The sequence below is a fragment of the Balaenoptera musculus genome, chromosome 3 (genome assembly GCF_009873245.2).
Source record: "Balaenoptera musculus isolate JJ_BM4_2016_0621 chromosome 3, mBalMus1.pri.v3, whole genome shotgun sequence".
NCBI classification, from domain to species: Eukaryota; Metazoa; Chordata; class Mammalia; order Artiodactyla; family Balaenopteridae; genus Balaenoptera; species Balaenoptera musculus.
In genome coordinates, this window is record NC_045787.1 from 29,573,099 (window position 1) to 29,586,245 (window position 13,147).

The 13,147-nt window shown below is 35.3% G+C and overlaps 1 protein-coding gene across 2 annotated transcripts in view; it reads right to left on the minus strand.

The window, feature by feature from the left end:
- The window catches only part of NUP155 (nucleoporin 155), a 69,309-nt gene that overhangs the window by 14,316 nt on the left and 41,846 nt on the right, over positions 1-13,147 (minus strand). For both annotated transcript variants that reach the window (XR_005019399.1, XM_036848168.1), the window contains exons 20-25: positions 12,864-12,979; positions 7,406-7,503; positions 4,429-4,559; positions 1,882-2,073; positions 1,078-1,216; positions 263-398 (exon numbers count right to left, since the gene is read on the minus strand). Coding sequence is in view for 1 of the 2 variants with exons in the window: in XM_036848168.1 (XP_036704063.1) it covers positions 263-398; positions 1,078-1,216; positions 1,882-2,073; positions 4,429-4,559; positions 7,406-7,503; positions 12,864-12,979 (812 nt within the window). In the remaining variant the exon portion in view is untranslated. The remainder of the gene's footprint in view (positions 1-262; positions 399-1,077; positions 1,217-1,881; positions 2,074-4,428; positions 4,560-7,405; positions 7,504-12,863; positions 12,980-13,147) is intronic.

Below are 13,147 nucleotides of genomic sequence, written 5' to 3' on the forward strand. Positions count from 1 at the left end.
TACAATCTCAGGAAAACCAAAGAGGCAAGTTCAAAAACATTTAGGTCCTTAAGAATTCCCACCAGGCTATAATTTTATCCCTAGGCTAATAATTAGAATACTGCTTCACACCTTTGATAAAACAAGACATTTTTAGGTGAAAGCATAATTCAATTTTATGAGTTGTACTTGAAATATTATTTTCCTAATACCATCAGTCAAACTTTACACAAAGAACAGTCTATATCCATAAAGTTGCATCTGCTAAGGTGATAAAACTCACCTTTCTTGGAAAGCCTGAAGTCCCACGATGTCTTCTTCTGGTTCTCCATGTTTATAGAAATGAAGTCCAAGACCCTGAGGATCTTTTTTCTCTGCAGCAGTAAGAGAGAGCTCCACTACACCCTCATAAAAACGCACTAACAGGAAAGACAAAGGACAAAGAGTTAAGGCATATTATTAAGTGGATACATTTTCCTTAGATGGCTTATAAAAATACTGACCAAGGTTATTATGTTTACTACTATGAGGTTTCTACTGTATATCAGTCACTCAGGTGACAGCATCATATAAAATATTTCTGATGAGTCTACTGAAGAACTAGGTTCCAACATGCTTAAAAGGCAGCTATTATATGTATTTTCTTAACTGCAAAAAAATTTCATACTTAAAATAGCAAAAAGGAGGGTTGCAGTTCCTTGATGGAAAAAAAATCTTAGGATTCAAAGTAGTACCTGTACTAACAGTTACTACATTATGTTAGATTTGATTTAAAGTAATTTTAAAGTGAGCAGACAGGTAGTATTTTTAAAATTAGTCAAAAGAATCTAAAGCATCTGAAAAATAAATGTAACCCAGAAAGCAATCTAACACAGGTAGTAGTTTATAACTGGAATAGGACTGAAACCCCAATGTTAAAAAGTTACACATTTCAAGATATAAAAAGAGCATTATAGCTTTTGTAGACGCTGGTGCAGTCATCAAATACTAAGACATAAGAAATGAATTCCCTATGTCATATCACTTGGGCTACTGAAAGCTGAAGGAAGATCTCCCTCTGAGTTAAGCAGAAGGTATGAAGAACATTTTGTTTCTCACCTTGTCTATACTGAGCACAAACACTGGACAGGTCCACTTGATTGCTGATTTTTTGATACTCCTTTAATGATTCCCTTAACATTCTTTCCTTTTCAATCTTATTTTGAACTTGTCGGGAACGCTGGAGAAGCTCATTTGCCTAGAAGTAGAGATGACAAGAACTTAAAAAGATACAAGCACATGGATGATGCTGTCAATACAAGTTTTGTTTAGTCTACGTCTAAATTTACATCCGGTTTATTATCATCAAAGATAAAAACAACTCTACAAACTTACTTCTTCTTAATTTTAGGCAGAAAAGTTTTTGACCAAAAAATCCTAGCTATTCTTAATTCCTCTCACAAATATGTAAGCAAGACAGCTTTTGACTGGTAAATCTCTCGCCTAGTCAATACATTATTGGTCAGCAGGCAGTCCAAGCAACACTGATTTTTTAAATTTTTTTCACCTGTAGGAAAGGATCAATAAAAATTGCCGAATTAGCTCTAATTTATTACAGACAAAGTTTTAGTGATTTTTTTCTTAATTTTTAAGGAAAGGCATAGTTAACCATTTTTAAAATACCGTCTAGAAATACTATCAAAGATTCTTTATGAAAAATTTATATACGGATTTTAAGAAATAATATATTCCAACGTCTTTCTTACACAGATGAGGATCCTGACGCCATGGAAGGTTAAAAGACCTAACCAAGGTCGTATGTCAAACAAAAGACAACAGTTCCTGAGTACAATTCTAGTGTGCTTTCATCGTACCATGAAACCTCCTGTAAGAAACACTGAAATGAGTAACAAAGCATCATACCTTAGAACAAACTGCATCATCAGTGCTATACAGAAGTGGGCAGATGTCCTGTAAGTGTAAACTAATGCCATCAACAGCAGCATTATCTCTGATGTAGCAGTTGATTAGAGAAGCAATTAACGCCCCAGTCAGTTCCTTGTCCCTGATTACCAGATCTTTAAAGGTGGTGATTTTCAACTGTTCTTGAAATTCCTAGGAGTATAAAAGAAAATCCTCTTCTGATCAAAAATATAGAAAAATGTATCAAAAATGTATTTCCACACAGAATGAAATTTCTTTAATAATTTAAAATATCAAAACATTAATAGACTCTATAATTCAATAGATAAAATATACTAAACTATAAAAAATAATAAAATTTTACAGATTTTCATAGAATCATTGAGAATTGTAAAAGAACCCACAGTATGCCTATTCCAAATCTCTCACTTTACCAATGAGGAAAGCAAAACCCAGGTGGAGTCAAAATTCGAGACAGGCCTCCTGACTTTAGTTATAATCAGGAAAAAACAATCAATTAGCTACATTAAAAAATCTTGGGCTTACATTTATTTTTCCAAAATAACATTTGAATTCTATTATTCAAGGACTTCTAACATTGGAGTTTGATCTTATTTAAACAAATCTGCTTGCTAAAATGGAGTTCTAAAGTACTGAGGTGATTTATACTATAGTAACATTCTGTTTAGTGATCTGACTGCTATTTCTTTTTCCTAAATTTCAGCAAATATACAATCTATGTTCAAATTTTTTGGATTAATATTTAATTTGCATTCCTTGAGCATATAGGGAAGGAAAGTTTTGAAGATGGATCACAAAAAAGATACCTAGGCTAAAAATTGACCTACATTATTCTTACCAGCCAATAAAACTAAAAATCATTATTCTACCTGGCATGGAAAAGGAAATAGCTTTCATAATTAAACATATTCACTTGAGTTTTTAAAAGAGGAAAAAAAAGTATGTGCTATTCTTTCTCAAATAAATGGACCTGGGGCTTCCCTGGTGGCGCAGTGGTTAAGAATCCGCCTGCCAATGCAGGGGGCATGGGTTCAAGCCCTGATCTGGGAAGATCCCACATGCCGCAGAGTGACTAAGCCCGTGCGCCACAACTGCTGAGCCTGTGATCTAGAGCCCATGAGCCACAACTACTGAGCCCGTGTGCCACAACTACTGAAGCCCATGCACCTAAAGCCTGTGCTCTGCAATAGAGAAGACACCACAATGAGAAGCCCGTGTACCGCAATGAAGAGTAGCTCTCACTTGCTGCAACTACAGAGACCCCGTGCGCAGCAACGAAGACCCAATGCAGCCAAAAATAAAATAAATAAAAAACAAACAAACAACAAAAAAAACTGAACTTATCAAGCCTCTGTAAACTTGACTTCCATTTCATAGAAAATTCAGGAAATAGATGAACAAGTTGACTACAAGGAAGGTAAAGACAACCTCAGAATGTTGGGATTCTACAAGATTGATGACCTGATGCCTACAAGGCAATAGCAACCCCCTCCCACCAAAGAGAGAGAGAGAGAGAGAGAGAGAGAGAGAGAGAGAGAGAGAGAGAGAAAATTGCTCTAGACTGAGAGATTTAAGAGAAAAAACAACCAAATTCAATGAGTGAACCAACTGTTTAGATTCTGATTAGAATGAACCAATCTATAAAAAGATATTTTTAAGACACAGAAATTTCATTATTTTAGATGTTACCCAAAAGAATTAGTGGCAATATTGCTAAATGTGATAATGACATTGGTATTCAAGAAAATGGCCAAAGGAATACATATTAAAATATAGAGGAATGAAAGGACATGATGTTAGGGATCTACTTTAAAATAATTCAGTAAAGAAAAAGAAAATAAGGGATAGATTACGCAAAGTTGGTAAAATTGTGAAAATGTTGAATGCAAATAAATTGTGTATGGGGGATTAGTTGTTGTACTTGCTGTACTTTTGTGTACGTTTAGAAATGCTCCCAATTAAACTAATAGGTAGGAATACATTCCCCCTAAATGACCTAACATTTAGATAAATGCAAATTACCTTTATCCTTACAAAGGATTCCAATGAGGACAGCAAACACCATTCATTTTCCACAGTGGCAAACATTTTTCTTTAAAGTAGGAATATTTAATTTTAATTTAGGTCACTGGACTTCTTGAAATTACATGCAAAAATTTTATGTATGTGTCTGTATGCATTCTTTGAAGGTGGGGAGAAAGAGTTTTGATCAGATTCCCGAAGGGATCTGTAGCCCAAATAAAGGTTACAATCTACTGTTTGAAAAATATTTTTGGTAAAGTAAGAGTTCATTCACATATCACAACGAAGTTCTCATATACTGTAATAACTTGTGGTTTTGACAATGAATCCCTCAAGTTATCATGCTTTAGTGCAATTTTCTCATAACACATTAATTTGATCATAACCTAAATGCTTCCCAAAATAATCCCCTTCTGAACCTAAGTGAAAGATTACAGCTCACTCAAAAGCAAACAAACTAAGCACAGAATTAATAGTACGATCTTAGGGGGAAAAATATCCTACCTTCTGAAGTTCTCCTACAATGGCAGTGAACTGATGTTCACAAAGAAGTTTCCATAAAGCCAGAGCCTGGTATGATTTTCGAACCAACTGCTGGATTGCCTGAAGTGAAACCTTTTCACTCAGTTGAGCCTCTAATTACAAAACATAACTCATGAAGTTTTGAAAAATGACAGGTTAAGTTGTTTTATTTTAAGTAAAACAACACTTTATCTCAAATAACGACAACTATAGTTAAGGTTGAAATCCTCATTGTTCTCCTTCCTCCCCTCATAGGCAACCATGCTCATGAGTTGTTGAATTCAGTTTTATCTTCTCACTATATATAAGTGCTTCTGTGTGTATGCATACATAAACAGTAAAAATGTTGCTGTTTTTAGACAATTTACACCATTGCTTTTTCTGCCCAGTTATATTTTCACAGGCTACCCATACTGATAAATAAAAATCTAGTATCAATACATTTATTTTAATTGCTGGGTGTTCCATTATGTAAGTATACCACAATTAGGTCCATTTTCCACATGAAGGACATTTCTGTTGTTTCCAATGTTTTGCTACTACAACAATAATGCAATAAATATCCTTAAAAAAGGTCTCCTCGAAAACACAGTCAGGTTTTGCTACGACTGTTTTTCAAATTAAGATGCATTGGCGAATCATGAAATCAATTCAGTCAGTCATGACAGATTTATTTTTTTCCCCTTAAAAAGGAAAAAAAATATTAGAGTATAAAATAGGTATAGTTATTTCTTAAAATTCTGTTGCGTGTATATGCTTTTAAACATCTGTGTCGGGGCTTCCCTGGTGGCGCAGTGGTTGAGAATCTGCCTGCTAATGCAGGGGACACGGGTTCGAGCCCTGGTCTGGGAAGATCCCACATGCCACGGAGCGGCTGGGCCCGTGAGCCACAACTACTGAGCCTGCGCGTCTGGAGCCTGTGCCCCGCAACGGGAGGGGCCGCGATAGTGAAAGGCCCGCGCACCGCGATGAAGAGCGGTCCCCGCACCGCGACGAAGAGTGGCCCCCACTTGCCGCAACTAGAGAAAGCCCTCGCACGAACCGAAGACCCAGCACAGCCAAAAAAAATAAATAAATAAAATTAAATAGCCTACTTTATAAAAAAACAAAAACAAACAAACAAACAAAAAAACTACCAGTTGGCATAGCAAAAATTCTTCCCTCCAGTTTCTCCCCCATCTTAAAAAAAAAAAAAAAAAATCTGGGTCATAATATAAAAATTATTACTTATTGTGGGAAAAATGTCTGATAAAGACTGTTCCTGAATATATACCTAGAAGTGAAACTGCTGGCTTTGAATGCATATGCATTTTTAGCTTTTAATATATATGATCAAATTGCTCTCCAAAGTGGTTATTTCAGTGCATACTGTCAGCAATTTGAATGCTCCCCTTTGTATAAATCCTTACCAATGCTTGTATTTTGTCAAGCTTACTTGAAAAGAAGTACTGAAAGAAGAATTTACAAAATAGTGAACAGAAAACTAGGTCCAGCAGGAAGGAAAGAAAGTACGTTGGGACAAAAGTAAATAGCTGAGTCTTAACTAGCAAAGTTCTATCAGCCAGAATAACTGGCTCAAACAATAGAAGGCAAAAGAACTTAAAAAAAAAATTGAATGGCAGGCAAAATTTAAACAATATTTTATTACTATGCCAATTCACATCTGGAATAATTATTGGTTATAAGAACTTTTCAGTTCCCTTGCTGTTTCCTTAGTTGTTACTTTTTATAATAAATAAAAAAACACAACCTAACATTTGATTCATATTTTTAACTCTACGAGAAATACCACTTCACACACATTAGGACAGAAATGTTTTTAAAAAAAAAGAAAAAGAAAAATTATTGGTGACAATGTGGAGGAATTGGAATATTTTGTGTACTACCGGTGGAAAGGTACCAATACAATGGTATAGTTGCTATGGAAAAGTTATGGTGGCTCCTCAAAAAATTAAAAACAGAATTACACATAATCCAGCAATTACACTTCTGGATATATAATAAAACAATTAAAAGTAGGGACTCAAATTTCTATTTGTACACCATGTTCATAGCAGGATTATTCACAATACCCCAAAGATGAAGGCAACCTAAGTGTCCACCAACAAATGAAAGGATAAACAAAATGGGGTTGATACACACAATGGAGTACTATTCAGTCTCAGAAAGGAAGGAAATTCTGACACATGCCACTACACATGTGAACTCTGAAGACATTATATGCTAAGTGAAATAAGGCAGTCACAAAAAAACAAATACTACATGACTCCACTTACATGAGGTACACAGGGTAGTAAAATTCAAAGACAGGAAAAAAAAAAAAGGTGACTGTCAGGGGTTGGGGGCAGGGGAAAACGGGGAGTTATTGTTTCATGGGTACAGAGTTTCAGACTAGAAAGATGAAAACGTTCTGGAGATGGATAGTGGTGATATTTGCAATCACCATGCTACCGTACATCATGTGAACTTAACTTACTGAATGCCACTGAACTGTACACTTAAAAATGGTTAAAACGGTAAATTTTATGTTATGTATATTTTAGCACAATAAAAAAATTCATTAAAAAAAGGTGTGTATTGGGGAATTCCCTGGTGGTCCAGTGGTTAGGACTCCTCGCTTCCATTGCAGGGGGCCTGGGTTTGATCCCTTGTCGGGGAACTAAGATCCCACAGGCCACGGGATGCAGCACCCCCCCCCGCCCCCAAAAAAAGTTAAAAAAAAAAAAAAGTGTGTATCATGCTTTCTGGTAGAAGAAATGAAAACCTTTTATGAGCTGAAAGTTGCGGAAATACATGATGTCCCTATCATCTTACTTTTCAAATCGCACTAATATTATTTTAATAAAAATATTTGTTACCACAAACGATCTTATTAAGAGATGTCTACTGTTTTCTATTCACCTAATAAGACTCTTTACTGGGGTCATGTACATTTAACTGATCAGAAGCAATAATTTACCATGAAACTTCCTCTGCAGCTCCTGTTGCATTTGCTGGGTATTTCCATTTTCAGGGCGCATGAATCCTATCAGCCTCTGCTGCACTTTGGCAGTAGTACTGAAACAAAAATTCCAGAAAGTATATTCATAGGGTTGTGCAACTATCACCACAACTTAATTTTAGAACATTTTTACTCACTTTCCATTAGCAGTCTATTCTCATTTCCCCCGCCCTACGCTAAGCAACAGCTAATCTACTTTCTGATTCTATAAATTTGCCTATTCTGTATATAATGAACTGGAATATGCTGTAAATATTCTTTTCCTCTGTAGATTAGTGAAATAATCACTGACAAATCAATTCAACAATTTACACCTGGAGCATTTTAATCTCTCAGATGCTTAAATTTTCACTGAGAGTAAATGGATAATAACAATAGCTTCCATTTATCAAACACTTGCTTTCTGTCCCCACCAATGATTTAACATAATACAACAACTCTGTAAGGTACGTATTATTAAGAATACCATTTTACAGATATGAAAACTTCAGGACAAAAGTGAAAAGCAAAGAACCTGCTGTCAGGAAATACTGGTCACTGAGAGAAATGAGCTAATAAAAGCATTTGGTGCTCATTTGGTGAAGAATCTGATTATTTCAGATCTTAATGCAACTTCAGGGATGCAAAGAAAAGAATGATGAACTTAAACAAAAAATGTATATGCAAAACAGAAACAGACTCACAGGCATAGAAAACAAACTAGTGGTTACTAAGTGAGAGAGGGAAGAGGGGAAGGGCAAATTAGAGGTATGAGATTAAGAGATACAAAATACTATGTAAAAAATAGATAAGCAAAAAGGATGTACTGTATAGCACAAGGAATTATAGCCATTATCTTGTAATAACTTTCAATGGAGTATAATCTGTAAAAATACTGAATCACAATGCTCTACACCTGAAACCAATATAATACTGTAAATGGACTATACTTCCATTTAAAATAAAAAAGAGGGACTTCCCTGGCAGTCCAGTGGTTAAGACTCCATGCAGGGAGCACGGGTTCGATCCCTGATCGGGGAACTAAGATCCTGCAAGCCATGGAGCATGGCAAAAAAAAAAGTATGACTACTGAAGCTATAATAGGTACACTGCCGGATGAAGTTCATAAGTGATTATGTCAATGTCGTTAGAAAACAAAATTTTTAAGGGTAAAAGCAATACAACTATACTATAAAAGAAACTGAGCAAATTCCCTTTAATCTTAAATCTGAACTGAAAAACAATACAAACTCATAATTTTGTTGTATTAAAAAAAATAAAAAACAAAACAACATACAGCATGACCAGTAGGAATTAATACCTCTAGCTGTAGTCTCTAATACCCTTTCCTACCAAAAGAAACCAGGGCTCCCTAGAGAAATGGCCAAATCCATTTCTAGGGCAAGAATTGTACCAAATGAGCCCGAAATGTCCTGTCATGCTAGAAAGCAAAGATGCTACCAAATACTGTCAAAAAGGACTCCAGAGCAGTCTGAAGAGGCAAAAGGTTGGGATAATTTTCCATTGAAAAAACAACCTGCAATGGATTGAAACACATTAAATATGTTTGAAACCAGATTCACATAATGATACTAAATAAAAAACTCAACTGATGGTGCTGGCCAAGATGGAGTAAGCCTGCTACAGTCTCTCTCACTGACTACAACTGGGAACTCTGGACACTATACAAAAAGCAACTTACTCACCTGAGGACTCTAATAGCATACAGATTGATGAGGGGAAGTCAAAACTCGAATGATAATCCATATGGAGGTGAGTATACTGGGTTCCCCCCCACTCCTTTATCTTCAGGCTTTGTCCAAAGGTGAACTGAGTCTCAAAACAGTATGGTGAGTAAAACTCCCAAGGAACATTCAGCAACGTCTGGAGACATTTTGAGTCATAACTGGGGAGAGCTACTGGTATCTAGTAGGCAGAGGCCAAGGATAATCCTAAACATCCTGCAATGCACAAGACAGCCCCCAGCATGAAGAATTATCCAGTCTACAATGTCTACAGTGCCAAGGTTGAGAAACATTGGAGCAGAAGAACTGAGAAAAGGGGGCCCTGTGGTCCAAAAAGTTTGGAGGGAATCAGTTATTTCTCTTGATGCTTTGCCCCAAAGGCACCACCACTTCTGCAAAGCTGTATGACAAGACAGTGAAAACTGGGAGAAAACACTGACTTTCTATCCAGAGGACCAGTAAAAGAGGCCTCTGGGAGCTAGGGAATATATGGGAAATCAGAGCAAGAAGAGGCCGGAGGAGGAGATCCCCTAATTCTGAGGAAGATGAACACAACTTCTGGGCTCACCTCCCAGGCTGTATGTGCATGGAACATACCTGAAGAAGCAAAGCAAAGATACTAAGACTCTGACGACCACACACTGTATGATTCCATTTATATGAAATATCAAGAATATGTAAATCTACAGAGATAGAATACATTAGTAATTGTTTGGGGCTGAAGGGTAGAAATGGGGAGTGACTGCAAATGAGCAAGACGGATGTGGCCTAAAAATGGATTGTTGTCATGACTGAAGAAATTCTATATATTTACTAAATCACTGAACCTATTTAAAACAAGTGAATTTTATGGTATGTAAGTTTTATCTCAAAAAGCTATTTAAAAATTCCCATACTCAGTGAGACTAATGTTGTGAGGGTTGGCTGAAATTAGGAAATCTCTTAATAAAGGTAAGGAAAAAAATTATACAATCATCTCTATAAGATGTAGACAACACATTTGACATACTTCAATACTCACTTTATAAAAATACTCAATAAAATAGAAATGGATGGATATTTTCTTATCATGTTAAACTATATCTAGGCATCTTCTTTAGTGGGGAAACACTATACACTTCCCCATTAAAGTCAGGAATAAGAGCAGGATGTGCACCATTATCTCCACTCTTTAACACCATGTTGGAGATATTAGCCTATGCAGACAGGAGAAAGCCACTAGAGTTAGAAAGAAAATGGTAGAACTATCTCTATTTGCAGATGACAGGATGACATATTTGAAAAATCCAAAAAACTCAATGAAAAAAACTACTAAAAACAGTAAAGAGAAATTGGCAAAGTAGTAGGTTACAAAATTGAAGGTTATAATTGAGGCTACAACTGTAAATTCAATAAATTGCTTAGAAACTATTAACAGAAGAATATAATGGTGGAAAAGAAAAAGAAAAAAAACACCTTCCAACTAAAATTCCAGCTATGTAGGAAGAAGAACAGTGGTAGAGGGCAGGGGAAGGAGGTAAGATAACAGATTCTGTTCAATTATTAATGATGACTGAGATGTATATTTTTCAGAATTTAAAACTATCAGAAGAAGAAAAGTCATATATAAAACTTTAAAATCAATCCAGTAAAACGGAAGGGGAGAAAAACAAACAAACAAACCCAAAACCACAACAAAGCCCACAAGTTCAGGATGGTGAGAAATATGTCACACATTTAATTAACCCCAACAAAATGAGATGGGGTTATAAAGACAAAGATTCTTAAACTGAATAAAAAAGTGGCAGGGGCTAGAAATCAATATATACATGTTAAGATACACTTAAAAGAGTTCTGAAGGCTAAAAATAAAAATAATTGGTATAACCTTCACAGGGGACAACCAAATACTACATACCAACATTTTTAAAAGCTCTTGTACCCCAAATTTTACTTCTAAAGAAATTCATCTGAATATTACTGAACAAGTACACAAACATGTATAAAGAATACTCACTGAACCCTGTTTACACCATCAAGAAATAGAAACAACCTAATTACGAATAGAGTTATACCACTAATTGCTTGAATATAATGGAATAACGTGTAGCCAATACAAACAAAATTTATTCTATTGATTTGGAATGCTCTAAAGAATATACTGAATGTAAACAATGTTTCACAAAAAGTATGCCTACTTAGATCCTATTTTTACAGTGGACTACTACTCAGCCATAAAAAAGAACGAAATTTTGTCATCTGCAGCAACATGGATGGACTTGCGGAGCATTATGCTAAGTGAAATAAAACAAAGAAAGACAAATACTGTATGATATCACTTATATGTGGAATCTAAAAAATACACAAGCTGGTGGATATAACAAAAAAGAAGCAGACTCACAGATATAGAGAACAAACAAGTGGCCACCAGTGGGGAGGGGGTGGGGGGGTGGGCAATATAAGGGTAGGGGAGTGAGAGGTATAAACTTCTGGGTATAAGACAGGCTATGAGGATGTATTGTAAAACACAAAGAATATAGCCAATTATTTTTTAATAACTGTAAATGGAGTATAAGCTTTAAAAATTGTATTAAAAAAGAAGTGCATATTTATGTATGAATATACATTCATATACGTATGTGTATATTCATATATTCATGTATGTTCACATATGATTTGAAAGTTTATATTGTCATACTTCAAATTAATTCATCAGGGGAGTGATGTGAATTTTTTACAAGTCCATATTACTTTTATAACAACAGCAACAAAAATTGTTCATCCTAAACATGTGTCCACACAAAAACTTTTACAGGAATGTGCATATCAGCATTATTCATAATAGCCAAAAAGCTGAAACACAACATTGTGAATCAACTATACTTCAATAAAAAACAAAAAATCAATTAAAAAAAAGACAAAGAAAAAAAGGTGAAACAAGCCAAATGTGCATCAAACGATGAACTGAAAAATGAAACCAAGTACTGATATACACTACAATATATGAACATGACAATATTATGCTAAGAGAAAAGCCAGAAACAAAAGGCCACATACTATATATCTGCATTTACATAAAAGATCCAAAATATGGCAGGTCCATAGAAACAGAGAGCGGATTAGTATTTGCCAGGGACTAGGGGAAAGACAACTTTGCAGTGTTACCAACTGAATGTTTGTGTCCCATCAAATTCATAGTAATCCCCAAAGTGATGGTATTTTTGGAGGTATGGCCTTTGGGAGGTAATTAAGTTTAGGTGAGCTCATGAAGGTGGAGACCCATGATAAGATTACTACCCTTCTAAGAAGAAACCAGAGGACTTGCTGTCTGGTTTTCTCTCTGCCATGTAAGGACACAAAAAGAAAGCAGCTGTCTGCAAACCACGAAGAAGGTCCTCACCAGAACTTGACCATGCTGGCACCCTATCTCAGACTTCCAGCCTCCAGAACTATGAAAAATAAATGTTTGTTGTCTAAGCCAGTCAGTTTATGGTATCTTTGTTATTTCAGCTTGAATTAAGACACAGAGTGACTGCTAATGGGCATAGGGTTTCTTTTTGGTGTGATGCAAATGTTCTGGAACTAGATAGTGGTGATGATAGTTTAACCTTATGAATATACTAAAAACCATGAAACTTTTTAAAAGGATTAATTTTATAACATGTAAATTAAATCTCAGAAAAAAAAAGGGAAATAAATCTTATTTATTCCTACTTTGGATTTCCTAATGGTCCTCCTGTAAACTGGGAGTTTCTGTCTAGAAATTCTTGCAAACCTTTCAGTTCTTGTAGCACTGACTCCAGCAGCTGGGAGGGAACACTACTTTCAATCTGAAAGAAAGGATATATTTTCAAACATTTAAAAACAATGAAAAAAAAGTTTCTATAAAAAACACATATGCTGTATACCCATAATTGAACGTGAAGTTTTAATTCTGAGGTACCCTATCTTCATAAACAGTAGTTATTTCTTTTATCAATTTATACTTGGTGACCAGA